Source organism: Pezoporus occidentalis, unplaced genomic scaffold (genome assembly GCF_034315485.1).
Source record: "Pezoporus occidentalis ecotype Australia unplaced genomic scaffold, CSIRO_AGI_Poc_V1 ctg10, whole genome shotgun sequence".
Classification (NCBI taxonomy): domain Eukaryota; kingdom Metazoa; phylum Chordata; class Aves; order Psittaciformes; family Psittacidae; genus Pezoporus; species Pezoporus occidentalis.
This window is the reverse complement of record NW_026912779.1, coordinates 8699162-8726978: the sequence shown is the minus strand read 5'-3', so window position 1 is coordinate 8726978 and position 27817 is coordinate 8699162. Positions and strand designations below refer to the sequence as shown.

Here is a 27817-nt window from a genome sequence, read left to right as displayed (position 1 = left end):
CCCCCCTGAGCCTTCTCTGCACTGGACAAGGCCAGCTCCCTCAGCCTTTCCTCGTATGAGAGATGATCCAGATCCTTAGTAATTTTAGTAGCCATACACTGGAACTCCATGTTTCCCTTGTACCAGGGAGCCCAGACCTGTACACAATACTCCAGGTGAGGCCTCACCCAGGCAGATTAGAGGGGGAGGTTCACCTCCTTTAACCTGCTCCCTGTGCTCTTCTCAGTGCAGCCCAGGACACCATTTGCCTTCTTGGTCAGTTGGTGTATTTCATGTCACACAAGGCCTGTAAAGGTTTTTGACATATGGAGAAAAAAAAACCCAAAGAACACCCCAAACCAACTAAGCAATTAAAAAACAAAACAAAACAACAAAAAAAAAAAAACCTCAACAAACCCAGAAGCATTAGGATATGTATTTTGAAAAACCTGTCTAGAAACAGACCATCAGGCTCATCTGTGTTGTCTTTGTAAGGAGCCAGAGAGCTCGTCCTAAAACATTAACGAGCTGGAAAGTGCAGAAGGGAAAACAACAGATGAACTTTTTCTTTGTTGGTTTCTACTACCAGCCAACATTATGAAGACAAAACCAAGTTAAACAACACTGCTGTCAAGGAGTGCTGTGATCAATTTCTACCCACGCCTAGAAAAAAAGAGTCTACTAATGATAAGCTGTTTTTCTCAAGTGGCAAAATTATTGTTGCTGAAAAGCAGCTGCCCCCTTGGTAATGAGGCTGAAGATTGAGTATTGCGTTTATTCTCAATATGGTGGCATTTAGCATTCCTGCTCACGCATTTTGCTCTGCAGAGACAGCTATTTTTCCAGCACTTACTTCTGAGAAATGAGTGTCACCTTAAAAGTAGTTAAGCCTATATACTGAGTAAGCCATGCAAGCCTAACAGATCAATAGTAAGACAGATTTGAGGAACAACATGGCTTGAGAACAGCATAAACTTCATTTATTTTATAAAAATCAGTATTTCAACACAAACATTTACTATCCAGTAGACCTGTGGAAATCCAACGTTTCTCCTGGCTGTTGTGGCAATCGTACACAAGTCTTAAGTTTTTGCAGAGAACAATAAACTTGCTAACAGAGTAAGGTATCACTGCATTAAAAAAAAACCCAACTATCTACACAATTCCTTTATAGGAGCATCCGGTTATTTCTTTGCATAAGTGATTTTCATGGCATGAGATGGAGTAATCTTGAATCCTTGGAGAGCATCTCGAGCAGCTCCTGCTTGATTCTCATTTTCAAACTCCACAAATGCAATGTCGTGGCGCCCAGGCACTAAGCGAACCTCTTTGAATCCAGGAAACCTTTAAAATAAGGTCAAAGAGTCAGATAATATTTCCTAGTTTGATAATACATCTCTTATCAGTAGCTGTAAGACCTTATCATAAGCATCTCCTAGTATAATAGTTAACTATTAGTGAAAGATTTAAATTGAAGGGTTTTACATGTCCAGTCTTGGAACCATGCCTCAATTAAGGATCATTATCTGGAAGCAATTTAATCAGTCTTGTGTGCATACGGAAGCAACTAAAGCTAGTTTTAAAACTGCTCCTGCTGTTGTAAAGTCTTTAATATTGCAGTCACCAGATGAAATCCAGTGCAGACTGATGGCAGATAACTTACACAATCAAAACCAGCTACAAAAAAAAAAAAAATAAAAAAAAATCGGATTTGCTTTCTGAACAAAGTCATCAGAACTGACATCTGTAAACCTGGCAGTAAGACAAAGAACCGAAATACCTTCAGAAGAAACTCTTACTTCTAAAAAGTCAGCTTGTCAACTGAGAAAAAGCATACAGGTAAAAATTCAAAGAAGTGCTTTTATTCAAAACTTACTGATTGAATAACATGGACAGCATCATCTCATTTGTTTCCTCAGGCAAGTTATTAAGGAAAAGGATATAGTTGGGTGGGTTGTCAGGCACCTGCAACAACAGAAGATCAAAGCTCAGAAGATTACACATAACTATCTGTTCCTCTGCATCTGTCTCCATGATTATTTGAACCAAGGCTCTCATATCTGTAAGTATTGCTCATAACACTGCTTGCTGGACTTCAGTGTACCTTCATGCAATATGCAGACAGCGCCCCTTGGTTCTGTTACAAGGATATACTCATTTGCAGAGGCTCTTATTTCCACAAAAATCATAGTAACACAGTGTCTTAGATGTCACATTTAGACTCTGTCAACAGCCGATACTGCAGTACTCTCAGCACTGTCAAGGGTGGGACCCAGGTGCCCAAGTTCTGGCTGTAGTGCTGTCCAAGACACCTGCATGGCAGCAGAAGAACCTCTGAAAGACTTGCATCCTTCCAAAAGAGCAGTGGGATAAATGCCACGATAAATACCCTGCTCACCTGCAGTAGTCCTGAAATACTGAATGTTTTTTGGCAACTGAAGCCCACAAAACCCATATGGTTTTACTACAGTGCTCTATTTGAATTTATTAATTAGAAACCCCATTAGATTTAAAGTCCTGGAGTCTCTGAGAGATTTGCCTGCTAACATAGCAGCCCACCAGACACAAGGCTGAGTAGTCAGTTTGCTGACACTGAACTGAAAGACTAGAATCTCCCCAAGTCATCAAGGAGATTACAAAAATAAAAAGAAACAGGACACCACAACTTCAAACGTTCTGATAACAGTGCCAAAGTTAATGCTTCAGCACAATAATTTCCTTCAGCTGATGGAAGTGTTCCAGGCAGTGCCATTAGAAAATAAACTTCTGAACTTCAAACAAATAACCTACTCAGGGTTGTGCTTTGATGCAAACTGACATACACATATTATGCCTTGGTACAAATAATATCCAGACTGGAAGCAAGACGTTTCCCCTGTGGATTATGCATGCACTTCTCAATGACAGTATTCAAGAAAGAGATGCAGGGCAGGCAAAGATACTCTTCCATAATATTTGCTCTAGTGCACATCTTGCCTCTTTACTACCTCTACTTCTAACACATGTCAATCATTTAGAAGGTCACTCAGCAGACAAGATGAGTGAAGCAGAGGGAGTTGTTGCTACATCTCTACTCAATCCTTTGGAAAATAAGACACTTGTAAAAAACAAGTGAGCAGAGGACCCTCAAACTCCTGAAAGGAAGCTTTTACATAGATATTCTGGCACCCTGTGCATTCTTCCTTCTTTTGTACTACTAGAACAAAATAATTGAAAGGGAATTTAACAACAAAGAAAACCCCAAACCTAAGTATCCTTCAACTGATACTAAGGACAGTCCAAATTTTAAGAATTAAGTGGGATTTGTTAATAATGCAGTTTTCTGTATAATAATTAGAAACTGCAGGTTCTTATTTTATGTCAGCCAGAGGCAGTAAAAGTGGAATTTCTTTTGCCTATTTGCTATGATTTGGCTGGTAGGCAAATGTGTCAGAACAAAAAGAAAGCTGTAAAATAGATTCCCGAGTTTGTGTAAAACTATTATTGATTGAGAATAAAATAATTTTACACATTAGTGCTCTTACTCACACACACACAAAAAGCATTACCTGCTGATTCTGTGCTGCAGTCCCTGGGGCACTGGCTGAATTCTGTGTTGCCCCCTAGTGAATAAGTACAAAATAGTTTTACAAAGGTGTTCAGTTAGAAATATATAAGCACGTATCACCATGTTCCTGAACAACTCAAGAAGTATGTTAAGGTTTTTTTAAGCCACAATCCAAGGAATGTTTGTTGTTTATAAGATTCCTGACAGTAAACATAAAGTTCATGAATTTTGCTGGACTCTAAAGCCAGGTAATCAAAATAAACAAACCATCAGTAGTAGCTGATATAAGTAATGGCCAAGTCATCAGATACAGAAAATCACTATTTCTCCACATTATAATATTTTTAATAGACAGGAAGCAAGTAGTTTTGGAAATGAAGGCCTAGACAGGACACACCTAACAAGAGAAAAATAGGCGTTTCCAGCACAGACTCTGTTTTAGCAAGGAGAACTGAAGCCATTACTATTACTACTAGCTACTAGTAGTTATTTCTTCTTAAGAGATTTCTATATTATGATTTGACTTTTTAATAAAACCTGAAAAATTCTATCTAGAAAATGTTGCTTTCTATGAACACTCTTATCTCTTCTCGATACCAGTTTGTGACTTAACAGGAAAGGTAGTTAAGTAACACAATATTCAAACTCTGTGCCTGACTATTTTCTGCTATACTTCAGCACATAAATTACTAAATGTTATTAGTTTAGGCCAGGCCAACCCTTAGTGGAGATATATTTCAAGCCAATCCCTCTTCATTAAACTGTCCATGGCAGGGGAGTTGGAACTAGATGATCACAGGGTCCTTTCCAACTCTGACCTTTCTATGATTCTATGATAGTTATCTTGTTCCCATTTACCATTCAGTGCTTATAGAGCAAACAGGGCACTAAAATACTGAAGGGAAAAGCTGTTTGAGTACTTGAAGCTGGTATTAAAGGACACAGCCCTCCTTTTTTACCTCTTCTATAAAGAGGTTAGCTCCTCTTTTGGTTTATCGTACCTTTGCCCTACATCTTTATTTTCATCTAGTAATAGGAAAGGAGGGGGGAATAAACAGCAGGAAAGACTATCATCAGCTGCCTCTCCTTAACTTTTAATGAGTGCACAAGAGTACTAGATATCAATAGACCACAATTTAGGGAACTGAGAGGTACCAAAAGACAATACTTAGTCCTAAAAAAAAAAAAAAAACAACACAAAAAAACCAAAACAAAACAACACATAAGAGAAAAAAATTAAATTAAAATAAAATAATTACCCTGCATGTTTTTCTTTTTTAACCAAAGAAGCAGCTTACCTGGATAATCTTTTTATTTGGTGCATTTGCCGACTGCTCCAGAGATTTGGCCTTCTTCTTTTCCTTCCTTTTTTCCTTATCAGCAAAAGTACCACGCATTTTAGAGATGATATCAGAGTCTGTTTTTGCATACTGAATCCGCTTTTTAAAAAGGAAAACCACCACAAACAAAACAGAACAAGACATACGCAGTTAATGATACTGATTATTTTATACCATTTTCGTTAACTGCATTCTGTGCATTTACATTTTTTCCCCCAAATTTCTTATATTATTAAAAATATTGCTATAAACTGTAGATATGCTTAGAGTATCTAATCCTCATGATTAATTCTGAACATAACTATGGAACTCAAAAGACCCCTTAAGATGGAAATTACTAATTTTAACTCCTTGAAATCAGAACTCTATTCATCTAATAGTGTTTTTTTAGCACCTGTCAAGGTAAGAGATGTAAGAAGTGATGTGAGGATGTGACAAAATTTGAACTATCTTCTATTAAAAACCCTAGGACTTTTTAACCCCATTTTAAGGGTTAAAACTTTACAGTGATTTCTCAGATCTCAGCAAAACTCAAACGTCTTAAATAAAGAGGCGAGTACATGCCTTAGTCCAAACCAGTTGCATAGATCGTGTCAGCAGCACATTGGTGCTGGTTTTCTGACAGAGGCTGCCCAATGCAGTAGTCGGGGAATGCAGAGGCAGCTATGAGTATACTTATGTGCAGTATTACATACACACACAATCCTATTACTTTTACTGTCAGAGACTGTGAGACTTAATACAAAATTATACAGTAGTTGAAGGTATTTTTTAAAATGCTTTTTGCTTAGACAAAGCATGCACGCTGCAGGCAATTTTCAGAGGGATGTACACCTGAAAGCTTATAAAGTCTTAATCTTTTTATTTCCTATTGCGTTTTACTGAGTTCAAACCTTGATAAGGGTAAATGACAGAACTGAGCTTGCACAAGTCCTCATCAAGGATTTTAGTGGGGAATCTGAAAGTGTTAATGAAAAAAAAACTTGTGGCTCAGCAACACAAACTGTCTGTGCTCTCCTAAGTGATCAAAGCCATGATCTGAAAGCCAGCAGTAATATACACTTCATGTATCATTATGCCTCACAAATAGTTGCAGAGTTAAAAGATGCCTAATCATCCAAGCAGGCAACAACGACATGTCAATCCTTGCGCTATTCTACACGTTACCAAGTACATTATTAAATCACATTCTATCAACCACCAGTGAATTTGCTTCACTCAAGTTATACTGAAATTCAGTTACTTGGTTTGGTGATGTGATGCATACACACACTGAACTAGCCATTGATTCACAAAAATAAATCACTGGTCACATCTGGAAAGTAAAACTTCTTTCACCCTACTCACTGTTACCTCAAAAAGGAAGCATTATATTCTATTTATTACAAATGAAATAGTAACCAAGCTTACTGTAGATTGGATGCTTAGAGTTTCATTATTTTATTTTTTAGTATTAATTAATTATTTGTTATTATTTAATAATATTACTCAATTAATTTGATTGGTTCAACAAAATAAATGTTTTATCATGATCATTATCATGATAAATAAAATGTAAGTATTTAAGATGTTCACAGCTTTAATCTGGCAAAGAAAAACATGCAGCCATCATTTAGGAAACCTAAATGCAAAGTTTAACCCCTTTGTTTTAACTACAGCCTCTCCAGCATCCCTCTAGGTTGCATGTATTCATCAAGACAAGACAGGACACAACTGAATAACAGTACAAGTACACAATGATGGTTAACACACAAGGCATAAGTGCCAAAACAATTTATCATACAATCATAGAAATGGTTTGGGTTGGAAAGGACCTTAAGACCACATAGTTCCAGCCCCCTAGACCACGTCATCCAAGGTTCTGTCCAACCTGGCCTTGAGCACTGCCAGGGATAGAGCATTTATCACTTCTTTGATAAATTCTTTCACATTGTTCCAGTGCCTCACCACCCTGGTATCATAGCACAGCATTTCTTTAATCTTCAAAAAGCTAACGAAATAACTTACCATTGGCTTTCCATAAAATGGAAAGCCTTGTAGTTGTCTCAAAGCATTGGTAGATGATCCAAGTTCTTTAAATATAACAAAAGCCTGTCCTCTCATCTTCATAGTCTTTAAAGCCACAATGTCAACCACATGGCCAAACTGTGAGAATAACGCATACAGAGACCTCTTCAGTTCTGTTGACCATATGAAAAAAAAAATTAGATTATAACAGGTTACATGGAAGTGTCCACCTCCACAGAGTTTGCTGTCCTTCAGCAATGTTTTTTGGCAGCTTTAGCTCACACAGCGATACGTTACGCGAGTTTTGTCTAAACTGTTGCATGAGTCCAAGTTTATTTGCCCAGTTTTTGTAAGTTAGCGTATAACACTTGGTTTCACATCTCAAATATTAATGCAGTGAAAAAGCTGTACTGCCATCCATTCTACATTCTAAGAGTAACAATTACATAAGAGTATATATATATTTTTTTTCATGTACATATATGTACACACACTCACATATTCAAGCATGATGTATGACAGCCATGAAAGGCTGATCAGAAAATCAATACCATAACATGCAGTACTAAAGAGGTATCACTTAAGACAACAGCAAAATAACAACTACTTTAAGGCTAATTTAATTTGGAAATTTTGTTTGTAACTGTTTAACCAGTTCTCTCACACACATGAAGTGTTTTTTCAGTCTGTATCTGAGTGTGTTCTTGTATGAGCCCACTGTACCTTACAGCTGCAATGGATTTATTTTCATTATTTAAAATCACCTGACTACACACCAAATAAAACCTTAATCTTACCCAACCAAACTAATAGAATCATAAATAAATAATCTGTATTGTGTAATCATTCTACCTCACAAATCTTAGCATTTGAAATACTTCAGCAACATACGAACACTCTCTCTTATTTACTGGTTATAACCCCTATTGCCAATAGTAACGTGTAATAATTAGCTGGTAATACCAGCCCACTGTCACTTCCTCCAGCTGCTCCTGACCAACCAAACTGCTCTATTTTTAAGCTTTTTTATTGAAACACTTTCCTTAAAAATAACTTCTAAACCTGTATTTAAAAAATCAAATCTGTAAGCTTCATAGGTAATTGGAAACCCTCCATTTAAAAAGTATAAGCCCACTGTGTCATAAAGGAGACATTCTAGTTTATAGGACACTTAACATGCTACAAAGAACAAAGCCCTAAGTTACTTAGTAAAATCATCTTGCCAAGTTAAGAAATAATTTCCCAGTAAAGCTGTTTGCACTTTCAGAGCTTCCTGAAGCAATGTTTAAGTAGTGCTAATTTGATTCCAGCACTCTGCTCACAAACAGTAACAAATAAACTACTGTGACTGTACCCACAATCACCTTAGATTGTAAACTAAGCATAAGCATAAAGTGGGTGGTTCTACACACTGAAGACACAGCCAGGTAAGGGCAAGAATTTTATTTCCAGCACACTGTGAAGTGCTGAAGTTCCTCAGCACGAAGCCATCTCCCTGGAGTGCACTGCACCAACTGCAAGGCAGCATCTCCAATGCAAAAACACAAAGCAGGCTTGCCCATGCCATGTCCACCACTTCTGCGTAGGACTGAACAAATGAGAAGCTCACAGATGTCCCCACACCACAGCAAGAGGGGACTGCAAAGGCCACCAAAACACATGCCAACACCCCTATTAGCATCCATCAGATATTCTCATTGGTCATTCACTGAGAAGCAAACCTGGCCTGTGCAGTTAGTTACACAAATGCAGCAGGGAGGCAACGAGAAGCTGCCTTAGAAACAAGGTCTCTGCTTACAAGAGGCCTAAAAGTTGTGCTGCATTTTCTGCTGAGAGCTCGGTTCACACCCGCCGCCTGCCCGGCACCTCACTGCCGGAGTGCCTGGTGCTTCCCAGAGACGAGTCACGGGCCCCATACCTTCTTTCTTAATCTTATCGTTGATGTTGTTGATGTAGATGGTGTGGTTCGGCCTGATGTCCATCCTCGGCGGCGGCTGCACACCTGCCTGCGGGCAGAGCACACGTGGGACCCGTTACCGGCAGCCGAGGTGCGGCTTGGGCCACATGCACGCTCCATATCCACCCTCCCCGCGCGGGCCGGTCCCAAGGACGGCGGGACGGGCGCTCTGAAGGCAGCCCCGCGGCATCCCGCCGTACCCCACATCCTCCTTTCTTCCTCCCAGCAGCCCGAGAACCCTACACCGCTTACCTCTTCCCGCCGCGATGGCGGCCGGCCGGTCCTGTCCCGTCCCCTTCCGCCCCGCGTAACGGCGACGCAGGCGGCAAAGCCGCTCCCGCAGCGATCGATGTGCCGAGCGCCGATGCCCGGCAACGCCTGCGCAGTAGCGGCCGCTCTGTTGGCGCTAGCCGCACGGGTTAACGGCGGCCTCGGCGCCCCGAGCTCCCTTTGTTGGCTGCCTCAGTGGAGGCCGGTGAAGCGCTTCGGGGAGCTCCATTTCCCTGTGGATCATCCCCGCGGTGAGGGGGGCAGGGGATTATAGTCGGGGCTCTTCGGGAATCACAACGGGGCTTGGAACTTCCCGACATGGGGGTTTCCTGCCCCAGGCTTCGGCTCTACCCGGTACCAGACAGCTTCATTTTTGTCACCGCAGCTGACACAGCAACTGGTGGAGAATGAAGGGAAGCAGTAACTTCAAAATGCCCATAGACATTCATTAGCTAGGGTTTGGTTTTACATATGATGCTGAGAGGGCAATGTATTTCAGGATCCCTGTGGTAGTGGCAGCTCAGGGTAAATAACCAGCACAGACTGAGCTTGTGGCCATTGAATTTTTGGAATCATTTTGCGGGCTGCATACCTTCTTTCCTATGAATAATTATGAGGCTTTTTCGGAACCAATTTGTAGCTGTGAGGGTTTAACCTGGTAACGTAGCAAAAAGAGAATATAATCAATAAGATCTTGCTTTGTAAAAGCAGGAATGTTAGAGAGTTCTCAGTTCAGTTGCATTTCAGGGAGAAAACCATTGCTTCCAGATTCTAGGGTTTGTTTGAGTAAAAAGAAAATCTTGTGTTTAGGAAGCCTAAAAAGAAAAACATGGATGAAAGTGTGTTGAATATGAATAAATGGATAAAAAGCTGTTCATTGAGATGTTACTTACTGGTGGAAGAGAAGAGCGAGCGCCTCAGCTGTTTGTAGCATTGCATGGAATGGGGAATGATGTGCCAGTGTGATGCCATATGCAATGCATACATGCCCCAGATTTAAAATGGGATAGGCAGCAGTTCCAGGCAAGTTTTAGGGGGCTAATTATTTTCCTTGGTTTACTGTTGTAGAAGTACTTATCATGATAAAGTTTAACTTTGAAATCCAAGCACGAGCAATGCATTAAACCACCATTCTTCAGAAACACTGACTGTGCTATATTATGCATTGATCAGTGTAGTCCATGTAAGTTCATAATTTAGTAACAGTGCTCAAAAACTACTTACTTGTTACTGAGTGAGCATAGCTAAGGGAGTTTTTCTCACAGAATCAAAACTACTGACGTGCTGTAAATGATTTTCAAAATAAAGCCCTTCAGCTGTTCACAGAGAAGACATGTTAGAGAAAAGAAACGCACTGAAAACCTTACCCTGACACAAAGTGAAGAGGAATTCATGGCTTCAGTAATTGATCCAGCACAGCGTGCAGCACTCATGCTTGCTCTGTGTCACTTTAAGCACAGCTGATTTATTCTTGCAGGATTTGAATGCAGTAAAGCAGAAAAGCTGTGTCTTGCCTGCTCCTCAGGTGGGATTTCACAGTCTGCCTGCCAGTTCAATAGAAGTGACATTCATTCTTCAGCTTGGCTTCCCCCTTCTCCTCCCCAAGGTTTATTTGGATTACTTTTGTTTTCTTAATCCCCTAACAGAGAGGTGCAGTACTCTCATATTCCCTCAAACAGTCATTTGTTAAAGTCTGAAAGCTTGAAGTATTGCAAAAATTACTTCAAGTTTCTTAGCAAGAGTGCCCATAGCAACTTAGGAAGCAGTTACAATTTATCACCAATATAACAGGCTGGGAACATGCTTCTGGCTTGAACAGGTAGCTCCTTCATCACAGGTTGTCAAACAGTGCTGGAGAAACAAAACAAAGGGCACAGGGTTCTTGAAAATACCTTTCTTGCAATTGCTCTTCCATCTTCCTGCCCTTTGCTCAGGTCAAGGAAACCTAGCATTTCATTATTGTTGCTGTTGTTTGTTATGAAACCTGTAATGAACACTGAGGGGTTTTCCTTTGCCTTCCTTTTCTAAATACGATGCAATTCTCCAAACTAGGCCAGGAGCACATGCAGGAGCTGCCTGTAGGGGAAGCTTCACACCCCTCTGCAATCCTCACAGCATTGATTTGGTCCGCATACACATGATGCCTGATGCTTTACACAGTTGGTATCTTCCTGTATTAATGTCATAGGATAAGTAAAGTTATTTTAATTTATCGGTATAGAAATGTTATCACCTCACCTGTGTGTGTAATGAAAATCATATGCTTTTCATTATACAGACACAAGTATGACGTTTTCATCATGACATTATACAGACACAAGTAAGTTTAATTTGCTGATGACACCAAGCTGTGTGGTTTGGTTGATATGCTGGAGGGAAGGAATGCCATCCAGAGGGACCTTGACATGCTTGTGAGGTGGGCTGATGCCAACCCCATGAAGTTTAACCACTCAAGTGCAAGATCCTACACCTGGGTCAGAGCAATCCCAGGCAGAGCTACAGGCTGGGCAGAGAAGAGATTCAGAGCAGCCCTGTGGAGAAGGACTTGGGGTGTTGGTGGATGAGAAAATGAACATGAGCCGGCTTCAGTGTGCGCTCACAGCCCAGAAAGCCAACCGTATCCTGGGCTGCATCAAAAGGAGCGTGACCAGCAGGTCGAAGGAGGTGATCCTGCCCCTCTACTCTGCTCTTGTGAGACCTCACCTGGAGTATTGTGTGCAGTTCTGGGGTCCTCAACATAAAAAGGACATGGAACTGTTGGAACAAGTCCAGAGGAGGCCACGAGGATGATCAGGGGACTGGAGCACCTCCCGTATGAAGACAGGCTGAGAAAGTTGGGGCTGTTCAGCCTGGAGAAGAGAAGGTTGCAGTGGAGACCTCATAGCAGCCTTCCAGTATCTGAAGAGGGCTTATAAGGAAGGTGAGAGGGACTCTTCATTAGGGAATGTACTGATGGGACAAGGTGTAATGGGTTAAAACTTAAACAGGGGAAGTTTAGATTGGATATGAGGAGGAAGTTCTTTACTATGAGGGTGGTGAGGCACTGGAATGGGTTGCCCAGGGAAGTTGTGAATGCTCCATCCCTGGTGGTGTTCAAGGCCAGGTTGGACGAGGCCTTGGGTGAGATGGTTTAGTGTGAGATGTCCCTGCCCAAGGCAGGGAGGTTGGAACTGGATGATCTTAAGGTCCTTTCCAACCCTAACTATTCTGAGATTCTGTGAATGCTTTGTGATATGGCCAGGTTGATCTTCAGTGTTTGACTGCTGTGTTCTGCTGTCTCAAGGAGCACGATAATACCTCCCTAAACATTGGAACATGGACAAAGTGAACAAAATGGCAGAAAATAAGGAAATTCCCTAGGAAGCACAAAAATGGTGCTGTGAGCGCCGGCAATGTCAGTATATGTGAAACCTCATGTTTAAGACAGAAAAGGTTCTTTGAAGGGTGAACCATTTCAGGATCTATATTCAATTAGAAGGTGCAAAAGAAAAGAAATTGGGCCCTATAATTCAGCAGTTGCTGGGCAGTTGTCCTGACTGCCTTCCACTAGTGTAAATTGCCAGAAGGATCTGAGGAGCCTGCAGTGATTTACAGATCATTGTTCACAGGCTCAGGATACGCGACCTTTGCAAACTAACAAAGCGAAGTGAACAGACAACATGATGGCAGGAGAAATTTAGTATTGACAAATGTGTGGTGAAGCACTTGGAAAAGCATCATTTGAACCACCTGAATTAACTGTAACCGCTCAGGAAGAGGACCCAGCTGACCCCTATTGGGGGACAATAAAACACCCAGTGGTAGGGAGAGAGGCAAGCAGAAACACTGTATGGAAAGGGAACAATGTACTGTGGTTCTTTTAATAAAGCTGTTTGATAATCACTAAGATGATTGAATGTAGTACTGCTTGATCTAGAAGAACCTCCAGGCATTCATCTGACATTTATTATTGGCAGTTTAAACTTTTAATTATTGAATACTCTGCCTGACAGACCTCTCAGGTAGACAATGTAATTTAGTCAAGGGACCTTCACCAGCCAAGGGAAGAGTACACCATCACAACCACGTATTTATTACTAGTGTTTCAGAGGAAAATCAGTCTATCATGATTAATACAACTGTTTGCTTGTTCTATTGACCAAGTCACCTTTCTCTCTTACCAAGTCCACAGGAACAAATAGCTTTGTTTCTCTGGATAGACTTCTAGTTTATGGCAACAGAAAATAGTTTCATTGCTTAAAAAAAAAAAAAAATAAAAATTACCATTGTTAAGTAAACTAGGACTGAATTTTAGATACTTGACATTCATATTTAATTATTTTTATCTAGAATAATATATCCAGCATATATATCCAGCATTGTTCAGCCTGGAGAAGAGAAGGTTCCAGGGCTACCTTACATCAGCCTTCCAGGACCTAAAGTAGCCCTACAAAAAATCTGGTGAAGGACTTTTTGTAAGGCATATAGTGACAGGACAAGGGGGGATGGCTTTAAACTGACAGAGGGTAGGTAAGGTAGATAATAGGAAGTTCTGCCCTGTGAGGGTGGTGAGACACGGGCATGGGTTGCCCAGAGGAGCTGTGGCTGCCCCATCCCTGGCAGTGTTCAAGGCCAGGTTGGACAGGGCTTGGAGCAACCTGGTCTAGTGGAATGTGTCCCTGCCTGTGGCAGGGGGCTGGACCTGGATGAGCTTTAAGGTCCCTTCCAACCCAAACCATTCTGTGATTGCGTGATAAACTGTGAAATGAGTGTATTTCATCTTTGTGTTTTATCAAGCATGCTAAGGAAGAAAAATAAGAGCAAAATAATCAGCAGAACTTGGAGGATGACTCGACAGGTCACACAAGGAGCTTGTTCAACGGAAGCCAGCCGAGTTCACCAGTGAATTATTCGCTTTTTCATCTCAGCTCTGTTTCTTTTATTTTAGTGCTCACTAGGTGGCAGCAACTATCACTGCTCTATTAATACAAACCCCCTGCAATTAACATCAGTGACAGACCACCTCCCTTCACCCCCCCCCCCCCCAAAAAAAAAAAACAACCTCAGAAAGAAAAGCTCTGCACCCTGGAGAACATGCCAGACCTTTAGCAGATGACACTTTTAGGGCCTTGCATCTCTTCAGTCCTTGGGGCAAAAGCTTCTCTGAAATCACAAGTATGCTGAGCACTGCCCTTGGTGGCATACTCCTTCTATTCGCTATTTATCATCATGGTAGTTCCCAGTTCGTTTTTGGTGTGTTAATATACTGAAAAAGAGAAAATGTGGGTAGTGCTTTTAATTCCATACAGATGGTTCCAAATTAGTTCAGGGTGCTGGGGGTTGTCCTTTTATTAGTACTAATTGGTGGCAGTGCCATCTGTCCATGCTGTAACTCTTCGCTGGGGAGAATAGCAATGCACTGGTTTGATTTATGATTGTGCAAGAATAGCCACATTCCTTCCCTTTTTCTTTCAGTCTGGGTTAACTTTATTAGTTTTACTGGTATCAGCATTCTAATGTAGTGTAAGCGATGTGACTTACACTGAGCGTTTGAAATTCAATACTTTTGAATCCTAATACATTGTAGTATAATGAAATCAAGACTTACCTGCTGAGTTGTATAAAATTGCCTGGTTGTTTCCATCACTTGTTTTCTTGAATTTCACAAAGCACCAGTCCCCCAGTGTGAACATCTTCACCCACATCAATGCAAACCAGTTTTATCTGCTTCTCTTGCAGAGTTTCCCTGGTGCATGAGTTCTCAGCCCACCAGTGGTGTCCTGGCTGCAATGCTGGGTAAAAGGAGAGCAGCAGTGCTCTGTACAACACTCTCACAATGGGCACCGAGTGCAGGAGGGGTGGGCTCTCATGGTGTGGCAAGCCCTGTTCAGGGCAGAGCTAGCAAACTAGGAACTGACTGTAGAGCATGACCAGAGAAACCAGCCTGGGTCATCCATGAAGCCAACAGCACTTGGTGTAACATCATGCTGTAAGGGAGCAGCAAGGGCAAGTGGTTCCATAAAGGAGGGCAAGCCAGGAGCCCAGCATGTCAGACAGACTGCACCAGCATGGCACAGCCTCACAGCACCTGAGCAAGAAGAGCAGATCTAAATCCATCAGCTCAGCCGCCGCTTGCTGACCACCAGACAAGTCAGAAGCAACAAGAAAGGTCAGAGATCAAGTGTACAGCTTGTGCTCTGTGAGGTACCTGGCCAGGCACGGTTGCTGTGCAGCTCAGGTAAGGACCAGAGGTCACAGACTGGGCCTAAACACAGCTCCTTAGCAAAGAGGAGCCCTGGCAAAGCTCCTCACAGCCCTTGTGTCATAGCAGCCTGAGCCAGTCAAGTTGCCACAGGTCAGTGCTGGTCTTGAGCTTAAGCAGCCAGGCACCTTGGAGGGATGTGTCCTGATGCAAACTGCAGACATCTGAGGGAGCAGGGAGGTGAGGATGGGTGCTGGGAATGTTACGTGTATCGCTGAGCTTGGAGCAGCTGGGCAATAGGAGGTTGGAGGTGATGTCTGCAGCAGCCCAGATATACTGCAGCAAAGAGGTGAGGAGGAAGCTTAACTTGCTTTAAGCAGCATTCATGGGCTGGAAGGCAGGGCAGTGGGTGGGCATGGTGGTCTCAAATAGCTGGTGGCACCACTGTGGAGCTGAAGAAACCTCTCCCCAGATGGGGAGGGAATACAGCATGTCCTGGATGGAGGAGCAAACCTGCCCTTGAAAACATGGCTTGACAGGGAAACAGATTTGCCTAGAAGGAGGATCTCGAGCAGAGATTTGGTTACAACAGCCCTACCTGAGGAGGGAGGTCTGCCCAGCTTAGGGTATCCACAGCGCTTACTGGCAGCTCACCATCAGCATCAAGTGTGGGGCTCTATGAACAACAGGATTCCATAAAGAAGCTCTTTGATTTCCAAACACTTCTTTCTCAAGCCAGCTGAGCCTTGAAATTGCTAACACCCATGCCAGCATCAAGCTATGAAGCCATAAATAAGCTTGTTTATTACTAGTCTTATGGTTAATAATTACTGTAGTTTGGGCAAACAGCAGTAGTAAGCTCCTCTAACAAGTTTTGCCTGGGCTTGTGTTAAACTCTGCCAGTTCCCCGTATGGGTACTAATAAAGCTCGTGAGTTATTTTGATTGTCTCATTCCTTTAAACATTTATTGATTTAAATCATTTAGTTCTCAGTCACAACAGGCACTGGGGTGCTGGTAAATCATACCATCTCTGGTACTTGAATTGGCTGTAAATCTGCCATATCTGGTAGGCTCGAGCTGACTATAAATTCTTTCAGTGCTTCTAAAGCTTGGCTGGCTGTGGAAATGACTGCCTGTGTTGTGCTGCCTTATGTCTGCAGCCGTGCTGGGAGTCTGAGAGCCCTTCAGTGCCTATTTCTCATTTAGCTTCAGTGTGGTAGAGCCCTTTCCAAGTATTAGGGTTCTCCTGTGCCATTCCTTTAAAATAAACACCCTACATCACCAAATGCTGTAGGTCAAGAACGACATCAAATGCAGCATCAATCTCCTCTCCATCAGAATTCCACATGGAGCAGCTCTGCGCTCGCTGGCTTTCTAAAAGACTCCGTTTCAGCTACGATTTACACCATCCTGCCTTCAGTAATGTAAAAATAAATCTCAGCTCTCTGAGATGAGATCTTGACTCTGAATGAATAAATTTCCCACCTCCAAAGAGTGAAATGAGAACAGGTGCTTGAATATATGAACACATGAATCTGCTGGCTTAAAATGAAGTGCGCAGGTGGATTAAGACAATCCTTCCCGCTGCACTTCTGGTTACAAAGTAAGGCTGTACAATATTAAGCAGTCAACATCCTAAATCAAATAAAAATGTCCTGTTTTCAGCCCAAAAGGCAATTATTTCCCATAGAGCTGGTCATAATTTTGCAGGAGAGAACCAGTAGTGACAAAACCCCCTTTTGTTTAAGGGTGTTTTTATAAATTCAGTTTTTAGAAAAGGTTTTTCGTTCTTCATAAAATGGATGAAACACTTGAACATTTTCAAGCACTGAAAAAGCACTTTTACAGAAGGTGTTTTGTTTTTTTCTTGCGAGACAGAGGAACTATGAACTTTTCCCATACACCTCCTGCTGCCTCCTTAATTCTGTGTGAAGTGATGGTTTATCCTGGAGAATCCCATTCAGCTGACACAACTTCTTTACTTTGAGGTTAGTCGTTTTTCAGCTCAATGTGAAAATGTGATCTTGTGGTTGCTATCGGAAGGTACATCTGTGTTGCTGCCAAAGGTGTGATTTCCAGCACAGGGAGACACTACTGCTCTAACAGTAATTTATCTAGCTCATGAAGCAGTAACATCAAGGTGACAGAAGCACAGGAGGCCAACTCCTGCGCTACCACTTGTGATGTCTTTAGGGGCTGCAGTGATAGGACAAGGGGTAACGGGTTAAAACTTAAACAGGGGAAGTTTAGATCGGATATAAGGAAGAAGTTCTTTACTGTAAGGGTGGTGAGGCACTGGAATGGGTTGCCCAGGGAAGCTGTGAATGCTCCATCGCTGGCAGTGTTCAAGTCCAGGTTGGACAGAGCCTTGGTGACATGGTTTAGTGTGAGGTGTCCCTGCCCATGGCAGGGGGGTTGGAACTGGATGATCTTAAGATTCTTTCCAACTCTAACTACTCTATGATTCTATGTCAGGTACGTGGATGGCAGCATTTCACTGCTCTTCCCTCCCCTGCTTGATACAGGTGGGTATTGAAGCCATCTAAGAATGCCTGGAGAAGTGCAGCCGGGAAGCAGATGAGAGAAGGGATCTCCACACCTCTCCTCCATCCAAGAGCATGGGGCAGGACTGGCAGGGGAGAGCCAGCTTGTATGAGTTTGGAATTGAAGAGGTACCTATTAGGTAGCACCTTCTACACTCCCTTCTCCCAAATGTGCAGTAAAGTGTTAAAAATGTACTACTATCTTTTCCGCATTACATAAAATCTCAGCTAAACAATATAGAGAAGGGGTTGCCCCTTTCTGTTTGCTGATTGCAAAATATTTTAGGTTCATTTGGTTTTGGTTTGGTTTGGTCCGGTTTGGTTTGGTTTTGGTTTTGTCAAGCTTTTAACTAGTCCATTGCTCACTCTGAATATTTAGTCCTTCCTTACATTGTGTTAGGAATAAAGCAGTGTTAACCTTTCACAAGTAATGACAAGTAGAAATTTGATGCTTGAAAATGCATTTTCTGTGAAAGAGAAGAAATGTCCCTATGCAATGTTATAATATTAAATAAAGGCACAAATCTACTGCTGATCCCATTCTCTTCTACTGGATTTGGGTGTTCCCAGTAGAGACTCCCTCTGCCTCAGTGTCCATCCAGGCACCAGCTGCTGATCTGCAGACAGCCCTGCAAGGGACAGCCTGTAGCTTCTCAGCTATGGTATAGCAGCCTCTAACTTCTTGAAAACAGGAACTGTGGGTATGAGCTGCCATCCAGAACATGTATGAGGGAGAGTCAACTATCAGTTGCCCTTGGACTTCATCATGCTGCATACATACCTGCTCCTTATAGCTAAGTGGCAAACAAGGTGTAGGACTGTCGTTGCCCCTTTGGACTCTCAATTTCAGAGGCAGACATCCCTACCCTGAGGGAGGAGTAGCCTGTCCTTCACCCTAAAATGGGTCTGTCAGTGAGGAGAGGATGAATATTGTTCCTCGGTGCTTTGCACTCTGTGTGATTTTCCCCAGTCCATCGCGGCTGTAATGGTGTCACTTCTTGCCCCTGTGTACTGAGACCACACGTGTGCATAAATGACCTCAGCCATGGATTGCATCCCAGCTCCTATGTCAGGGGTTGTATTTCCCTTCTTCAGTGAGTCTTTCAAGAATGTTTTTGTGGGATATCTGCTTATACACAGGAAATGTCCCCGAGCTGACTTTGTTCAACAGCCACAGCCTCTGAGCAAGTCAGCTGGGGATGCTGTCACTCGAAGAAATACTGCTCGGCAGCCAGATTATATGCCATGAACCATTTCTTCAGGGAATCCATCTTAAACTCATTTTAGGCTAACATAGCCAGAACCGTATATTACAGCAAGGGGCAGCTAACCCTTTAGATCTGCCAAGTGTGATTGAAACCCATTACTCACTTTCTCACTACATGGACAGTTTTATCCAAGAAAACAATTGTTGGGGGTGAAAAACTTGCTATGCAGGCGGTCACAGAACAATGTTAATGATCGAAAGGGATTCTTTGCCCTGACTTCAAACAAGAGCCAGCTGCCAGAGGGAAAAGCACAGAAAATAAAGTGTTCCAGGGCACACTCAGATCTTTTCCAAGTCAAATTTTGCCTTAGGGCATTAAAGCATTAACAATATTGACAGCATCAGTACAAACCTAAGTATCGATTCTTTGTCAATGCAGTGTTTTTTTCTTGATAAGACCATGCAATATATCTTCTCTGTATCCACATGCTGTGAAGCTGGCAGCATTTCGGCATGAGCAAGCCCTGGGGGAAGGCAGACGCAGTGCATAAGCGTCCATTCATTAGTTAAACACTGCAACATTAACTAAAGCCTCACCAGGGCTGGGGAGGGAGGTTGTAAGGAGTGCGAGACAAATGAGATGTTCATCAGAGGACTGCAGATACCCTGCATAATCTAATATACCCAACCTAATGGAAAGGAAAATGAGAAGCTTCCTGGTTTCAGAATACTTGCTTTCCCTTTCTTTCTCCCTCTCCTTCTCCCTTTCCCTTTCCCTTTCCCTGTCTCTTTCCCTTTCCTTTTGCCTTTTCCTTTCCCCTTCCCCTTTCCTTCCCATTTTGGCTCAGTTCAGAGCCTCCAGAACAGCAGGTAACTATGGAGAGGCAGGGAAAAGAAAGGCAAATACATCTGTAATTTGAAAACACTTGTGTCTCTCTTCCTGCACTGCCTCTTGCCTGCTTGAACATGAAGAAGGACTTACTCTCGGAGGGAGCAGTCCTCTCTCCTTGTGCATTCACAACAGTGTAAGTTACGAACAGCATCTCCTTTTCCTGCTCTTCTGCTGTTACTTACTTCTGCCTAGCTTAGTGCTAAGAAGGCTCAGTTATATCACTCAGATCAGAGAAAGCACAGCATCCCAGGACATGGCTCTTTGTCTTTTAGTCTTGGTATCAATGAAACAATCTCTCTGCTCAAAAATGGAAACATCATTTGCCACTTAAAAATACGTATGTATATATGCCCAGTATTAGATTTGTCACATTGCCACACCTTGATCCTGTAAACAGGGAAAAAACCCCACCTAACCGTCAAACTGCCCAGCTGATTGCTAACCAAACTGATAAATGAGGTTTGTTTATGCAATGTGAATAGAAATGGGTTTATTATACTTTGGGGTGAAATAATATGGTATGACTCCAAAAATAAATGCCTAGAAAGAAAGATAGAAGTGATTTTTAAATACAAAACCATGTTAATAATGCTTTCCCCATGCAGGAAAAATGATTTTGTGTTTGAGTCTGATACTGCAGGAGCAGATACCACTGATCCACTCATTCATTTCGGCAGGGCTCTCCGGAAAGGTCTCCAAGCAGGATGACTATGGATTGTTAGCATTCATGGAAGTGCCTCCGTGCTTTGTTGCCAGGAAACGGTAATGAAAGTGTAGGGATGCCAGCTTGATGATAGGGATGCAGGGCGGCGGCATTAATCCTGTGCTTTGCAGACACGAGATCTCTATCATTTGCAAACGTGAATGCATGCACAGGCTGTCAGAAATTCGGGAAGGTCGTTTGGCTAATGGTTCTGTGGAAATGTGGAATGTTAGAAAAGCTTAAGCCAACAACAGCATCATGTTAGAGCTCTGAAAAGCTTCCTCTACCCCACAGAATACAGTTTTGTGGGCTATCATGGGTATATTTAGATTAGATATTAGGAAGAAATTCTTCCCTGTGAGGGTGCTGAGGCGCTGGCACAGGGTGCCCAGAGAAGCTGTGACTGCCCCATCCCTGGCAGTGTTCAAGGCCAGGTTGGATGGGGCTTGGAGCAACCTGGTCTAGTGGAAGGTGTCCCTGCCCGTGGCAGGGGGTTGAAACTGGATGAGCTTTAAGGTCCCTTCCAACCCAAACCATTCTATGATTCTATAATTATACTCACGTGTAATGTATTTGTGCTGTTTGGTTTTTAGGTAAGAAGAGCATAACTAAGATGATTTGCCTCTGTGAGGGTCAGGGACCATCAAATGTTGACCTTAGTTAATAAGCAGAGGGATGCTCGTATTTTTACTGCAATGGCAAAGATATAATCTGGTAAATTAAGATGGAGCTTTTCTAGATAGACCTGCCTGTGAGCAGAATTAAGGCAAAACCTTTGGTAAGTCCCGAGGGTGGAGATGCAGTGGTCAGCATTTTATCTAAATGTGAAGCCTTATAGTTTTGTTTTCTGCACGCAATATCTTCCCTCAGTGGGAAACACATCAGATTCATATTTGTGCACTCATAAAATGATGAGTTTTTTAATGTTTTGTCCCATAGAGAGCACTTTCTGTTATCCTGCTGACTTTTAAGGGATTAGCATCAGTCCTTAGTAAGGGTAGTAAAATCCTGTGAAGTTTTATGATTCTGCTTCTTTTTTTTTTACCACTCTTTCGTAATAATTAGTTCCAATACACATAGTGAGCATAGTGAACTATAGCAAAGACTTCAGAGAAACTGACAATTTAGGGTGTTTTTTAAAGCAACAGATATTTTTCACTCTGACTGATTGTTTGTAATTAGGTTGAAACGTCCAAGGTAGGGAAAAGTCCCACGAAGTAGTGGGAAAATCACAGTGCCCCTGAGCTCTGCTGGACTCTTAATACAAGAGACTTTGTGCAAGTCAGGGGGCTGATTATAGAATCATAGAATCATAGAATAGTTAGGGTTGGAAAGGACCTTAAGATCATCCAGTTCCAACCCCCTGCCATGGGCAGGGACACCTTGCGCTAAATCATCTCACCCAAGGCCTTGTCCAACCTGGTCTTGAACACTGCCAGGGATGGAGCATTCACAACCTCCCTGGGCAACCCATTCCAGTGCCTCACCACCCTAACAGGAAAGAATTTCCTTCTTATATCCAACCTAAACTTCCCCTGTTTAAGTTTGAACCCGTTACCCCTTGTCCTATCACTACAGTCCCTAATGAAGAGTCCCTCCCCAGCATCCCTATAGGGATGATGAAAGTTCAAGCCTGCTTTTAGTCCTTCTGTCCTTTAATCTTCAAGAAAACCAATCTTCTCGTGTATGGCTCTTCTAAAATGACTCCATGTGTGTTTTATAAACGCTCAGTGGAAAGTATAGCTCAGCTGTAACAACGTCAGCAACAGCTGCACATCCCCTTGCCGTTAACAGTGCCCATCACCCTGGAAAGCTTGCTCATTCTCCCTTAGCTGGACTGCCATTACTGTGTCTTCAATTGCAATTGCAAACAGCTACACATTGGGCAGAGAAGAGATTCAGAGCAGCCCTGCAGAGAAGGACTTGGGGGTGTTGGTTGGTGAGAGAATGAACATGAGCTGGCTCCAGTGTGCGCTCACAGCCCAGAAAGCAACCGTATACTGGGCTGCATCAAAAGGAGCGTGACCAGCAGGTCGAAGGAGGTGATCCTGCCCCTCTGCTCTTGTGAGACCTCACTTGGAGTATTGTGTGCAGTTCTGGTGTCCTCAACATAAAAAGGACATGGAACTGTTGGAACAAGTCCAGAGGAGGCCACAAGGATGATCAGGGGACTGGAGCACCTCCCGTATGAAGACAGGCTGAGAAAGTTGGGGCTGTTCAGCCTGGAGAAGAGAAGGCTGCGTGGAGACCTCATAGCAGCCTTCCAGTATCTGAAGGGGGCTTGTAAGGAAGGTGAGAGGGACTCTTCATTAGGGAATGTAGTGATAGGATAAGGGGTAACGGTGAACATTGCCAGGGATGGGGCAGCCACAGCTTCTCTGAGCACCCTGTGCCAGTGCCTCAGCACCCTCACAGTAAAGAATTTCTTCCTAATACCTACTCTACCTGCCCTCTTTCAGTTTAAAGCCATTCCCCCTCGTCCTTTCAGTGCATGCCTTATAAAAAGTCCCTCTCCAGATGTCTTGCAGGCACACTTTAGGTACTGGAAGGCTCCTCTAAGGTCTCCCTGGAGCCTTCTCTTGTATTTTGTTCTTAATTATTCAAATAGTACTTCTGAGAAATGTTTAAATTCATAATAATACGAAAAACTTCCCACAATGCAAAATGATGCAGAACTCCTGAGTGCTGCTCTGGGCTTGCATGTAGAAAGGCTGTTCTGTGCCATTGCCTTGAAAATTAGGTACTGTGATAAGGCATTTCCTTTCAGCAATCTTGGGAAGCTCTTCCAGGGCTGATAGCAATCATCTCCAAAGGAAAAAAGTGCACTAACCTCTGGTAAATATCCCTTGAGAGAAGCAAAAACAATCTTGTGAAAGGTATTGCCTGGCTTCTGAAGGAGGGAGCCTTGGTAAGTGCTCCTGTTGTTTTGACCCTTCCAGGTGATGGGATGTGAAAATGGGGTGATTAAAGAGGCAGAGCTTGTTCATGAAGGGTAGCTTCTGAGAGAGGACAAAGCAGAACAAAACAGAGCCCCAGGCACTCTGTGTTAGTGGCCTCTTCTAAACCGATTCAGGGAGAAAGTGAGAAGTGAGATAGTTCCCTGGAAGCCCCTTATCCCTGTGAAACATGTGTGTTGGATACAGCTGCTCCTCTCCAATGGCAGGTGCCCACTGCCCTGCCTTTAGGAAGGTGCCTTTCCTCAATGAGATGAATACTGGCTTTGCACTGGCTTGGCGGTGGGTGGACACCTGGAAGATGTCTGTGATGGAGGGACCATGCAAGCTGCCCTTCGTCAAAGGGACATCTTTTGGGTCTCTGTTAACTGGAAGATGATTTAAGGCCACATTAGAAACATAATACCTGAGAACGGCAATCTGTGTTTATCCTGCAAGGACCTTCACCATCCAGCGCTGCTTCCCCTTTGCTATCAGCATGCAGGAACATACCGATTACTGCTGCTTTTCCATGTAGGATTAGCAACGTGTCTTCTGACTAAACACTGTTATGAGGTGTTTCATTTCAGCCTCTGAATGGTAAATACACCTTAAAATTGCACTGACTTACATTTCAGGACTGTATTGATTTACTAGACTCAATTTCATACATGAGCAGGTTGGCTTTTGTTTAGAGGCAGGGCCCATTTCTCTGCAGCATGCCAGACTGGGCAGGTAGACGAGATAAAAACTGCATGTATGGCATTATTATTGTTAGTCTTTTGCTTCTTTTTAAGCAGTGGAAGGATTAGATGGAGGGATGCAGGGGCTGTTTCTTGGGTTTCTAACACACTGTTCACTGAGCTATGCCTGTGCCCTTTCCATCAAGTCGGTGGCATCCAGGTGCTGGGCTGTGAGCATATGGTTTATAAAACCTCTGCTCATAAACGCCCTGTTCTTAGGTGCTCACTGACTTCTTGTGTGACTGCGTGCATCTCTTTTCCCTTCCTTCCTCCCTATCTTCCCTGTTCAGGCTGCACATCCCTGGTACTGGAGGAGCTATGCTTCAGCATATTTGCTACCATAGGCTTTCTAGCATGACTGAGTGGATACTCCAGACATTTTATATAGCAATATAAATTGTTATTGCCAATAATAATATTACCCTATTTATTCCAAGACAAGGGGGGGAACACAAATTCTGTCTGGCAATGCTTATCGTCTGCAAGTGTGTGTACAACAATATCCCATGGGAAATTTCTAAATATGCCATCATCATTATAGTAGCAATGATGCTGCTCACAGCCAACATACATGCTAGCAGGGCTTTTATGCAGGCAGGTATTGGTGAAATACTGTATTAGTGATTTATGTGTTTATATGCACAGCTTTTTGCCAATAAGAGAGTGATATTGCTTTAAATAATTGTAATACTGGTTATACCTCATATCATAGAATCATAGAATAGTTAGGGTTGGAAAGGACCTTAAGATCATCCAGTTCCAACCCCCCTGCCATGGGCAGGGACACCTCACACTAAACCATCTCACCCGAGGCTCTGTCCAACCTGGTCTTGAACACTGCAGGGATGGAGCATTCACAGCTTCCCTGGGCAACCCATTCCAGTGCCTCACCACCCTCACAGTAAAGAACTTCTTCCTTATATCCAATGTAAACTTCCCCTGTTTAAGTTTTAACCCGTTACCCCTTGTCCTATCACTGCAGTCCATATATCACATATGGAAAATGGTATCAATAGAAATACTTGGCAAAACCACATTTGTGTCTTAGTGTTTCTTTTATTTTGAAGCTCTAGTAACGAGCAGTGATTTTTTAATGTAATATTATAGGGCAGATTAGAAATGGGGTTTGTGTTTTTTTCACTGGATCAGTAATTCAGCAATTGAAAGCCAGCTGGCCCTGCTCCAACAGAATCATTTTGACCGTGGGTTTAAAGCAGACAGTTCTCCCTGTAGCTCGTGCAGGAGGATATGCAAAACCTCAGTGTGCTGTCTTCAACCAGCACTGTTAGATCTGTTAGTGAGACATTGCTAAGCAGAAAAGTGGCCACTTGAAATGAAAAGCTGTTTCAGGTCTTCTTCACTCTTCTCTCTTTTCCAGCATGGGACGGTTTATCTCCATCCATCTCTTTTCTTTCTGCGGAGAATCAGTGGCCACTAGAGGGAGAATAGGTTTTGCGTTTGCTTAGGACGTACATACCTTTTATTCGTGTTAAATACATCGTCTATATGCAGTTACTGACACATAAAACCCGTTTTTCTTGTTCCGCTTTGTGCGATCCTAATCTGATTTTATCTCATCACAAAAAGACAATGAAGTAAGAATGACAAGCTGTAGTTCTGTTAAAATACTTCGCCTGGTTTGATTTGAGTGTGAGTTGCAGTGAGCATTGCCTAATGCCCTGGATAGTATTAAAAAATAACGTTGCAAGTTAAAGATTACTTAATCATAAATGAGTCATTTCTTATTAGGAAGGGCTGTTTCTGAAAGGAACTGGGACCAGGTAATAGCGGCGACTTGGAAGAGAAGAATCTTTCCGATGGGGTTTTGTTTTGTGTTAAATTCTCCCAAAACACTTTACAAAATATACACCTCTTCCCAAGTCTTCAGTTTCAAGGTTCAATGGCCTTGTCTGAACATCCCATTCCTGCTCATGGGCAGCGTATTTTGCATCACTGAATGAAGAGATTAATCTAAAGCCATCTGCCAGGGACCACGTCCGGGAGTGTGTTTCATTGGTTTGCTCCCCAGGCACACTGTGAAGGGATGCTTTCCTTATGGAGGCTGCTCTGCAGCTGGAGCTACATGGATAGGGATTCTGGAGAGCACACCAACTGCACCCATCCAGCTGCCTTTCTAAAGAGGTTCAGTCCTGCCATTCTTACTCCTTATTCAGGCAAAACCAGCCTTTGAAGCCAATGATTAAGCTTATTTTATTGAACTGACTAGAGTCAGTTCAATAGGTCTCCAGGGGACAGGCAGGAACTACAGGGATGGATGTAAGCAGTGGGTTTCTTATGATATGGTGTCCCTGCCACAGCGGGGGGGGTTGGAAATAGATAATCTTTAATGTCCCTTCCAACCCAAACGATTCTATGATTCCCCTGATGGGCTGAACCCTCCCTTGTCCACCCCATGTGCAGAAACACATCTTGTATTCATCAGTCAGTTACTCTCTTTGTACCAATGCTTCCTATGGGCTCCTTCCTTCAGCAGGAGCCCGCCTGCCCCCCCCAGCCCTGGGCAGCAATCTCTTACTGAACCCCTCCTTGCCTCTGTTTGCTTTTTCTTTTCCCAATGTCTCTTTTGCCCCTTGAAATTCGCAGCGGGACTCGCGCGCCGGCACGCTGGGTGGTGGTCTTGGCTTACCAGCCCCATTGGAGAGAAGGTTATGTTTATTTTCATGAGAGAGCATCAGGAAAATGGCTTTCCAGACTGCCTAAATATTTCATTCCAGTTGAGAGGAATCTGTAGATCCTTTGAAGATGTGTGCACCGCCTTTCAAGTACCTCCTAAAATGGTTTTCTTATGGATATTACCATATTCAGCAGCTCAGACCTACACCGTCTCTTTCCCTAGGGATTACAGATAAAGCCTTATCTTATTAAGAAGGCTGACCTGTACTCCAGTCTGTTTTTCCACTGATCCTAATCTTAACATTAAATACAACAAGATTTCACGTAGAAGCAGTGCATTAGGACATAAATGCTCTACACTAACTCACGGTAATCTCTTTATTTCTCTCCAAATTTGTCCTAGCCAAATCCTCTAAACTGTTTTCTCAGGGAACATTATTCCAAGAATATATTTGTCTGCTTTTCCCTGTGGATATTGATCAAATTGCACTGAAGTCAGTACAAGATTTCTCAATGATTTTCAATGTTTTACCTTTGGCTTTGCATCAATTTATATTTTCCCAGGTTCTTATTTTAGTCTGAACTTGGCTACAGCACTACCCTTCATTTCCATTGGAAATACAGTAATTGCTAAAAATCAGGGAACAGACACTGTAAAATACATGCAGTGATACTTTTTGTGCCCACGGCCTTCCAGTGTCCAGCCTCAAGCAGCCATGGGTTATCAGGTACCCTAAACCCACAGTATAAACTGCTCACTAATTCCCACCCTGAACCTCTATCAACAAAGGAAAAGGGATTTTCTGCCATGAGAAGGAACAGAAATGACACTGGAAATACAGAAAGGTTAATCTTTATTCCTTTCATGTGTGCCATCAA

At 42.8% G+C, this 27817-nt stretch overlaps 1 protein-coding gene and 1 long non-coding RNA gene across 3 annotated transcripts; one reads left to right on the top strand and one right to left on the bottom strand.

The window, feature by feature from the left end:
- Positions 1 to 937: 937 nt before the first annotated feature.
- Positions 938 to 9109, bottom strand: SNRPB2 (small nuclear ribonucleoprotein polypeptide B2). Of its 2 annotated transcripts, none has more exons than XM_062610963.1 (7): positions 9083 to 9109; positions 8792 to 8879; positions 6874 to 7046; positions 4825 to 4965; positions 3528 to 3581; positions 1856 to 1944; positions 938 to 1323 (listed from the first exon to the last, which is right to left on the bottom strand). In XM_062610963.1, the coding sequence occupies exons 2-7, from the start codon at positions 8853 to 8855 to the stop codon at positions 1164 to 1166; spliced, it is 681 nt and encodes a 226-aa protein (XP_062466947.1). In that variant the 5' UTR covers positions 8856 to 8879; positions 9083 to 9109; the 3' UTR covers positions 938 to 1163. The 2 variants fall into 2 exon arrangements, with proteins under 2 accessions (XP_062466947.1, XP_062466938.1); XM_062610954.1 differs by lacking the exon at positions 9083 to 9109 and adding an exon at positions 8957 to 8980.
- A 186-nt stretch (positions 9110 to 9295) lies between these two features.
- On the top strand, positions 9296 to 12984 carry LOC134159689 (uncharacterized). Its single transcript, XR_009963258.1, has 2 exons — positions 9296 to 9351; positions 12384 to 12984. It is a non-coding gene; the product is annotated as an uncharacterized LOC134159689 (long non-coding RNA).
- Positions 12985 to 27817: the final 14833 nt, after the last annotated feature.

Bases quoted from the DNA above. Each gene is read 5' to 3' on its own strand.
- SNRPB2 (XM_062610963.1), bottom strand. From the start codon at position 8,855: ATGGACATCAGGCCGAACCACACCATCTACATCAACAACATCAACGAT. The intron at 4,966-6,873 runs GTAAGTTATTTC...CTTTTTAAAAAG, and splicing joins CATTTTATGGAAAGCCAATG to CGGATTCAGTATGCAAAAAC. The intron at 1,945-3,527 runs GTAATGCTTTTT...CTGTTGTTGCAG, and splicing joins CTGCAGCACAGAATCAGCAG to GTGCCTGACAACCCACCCAA.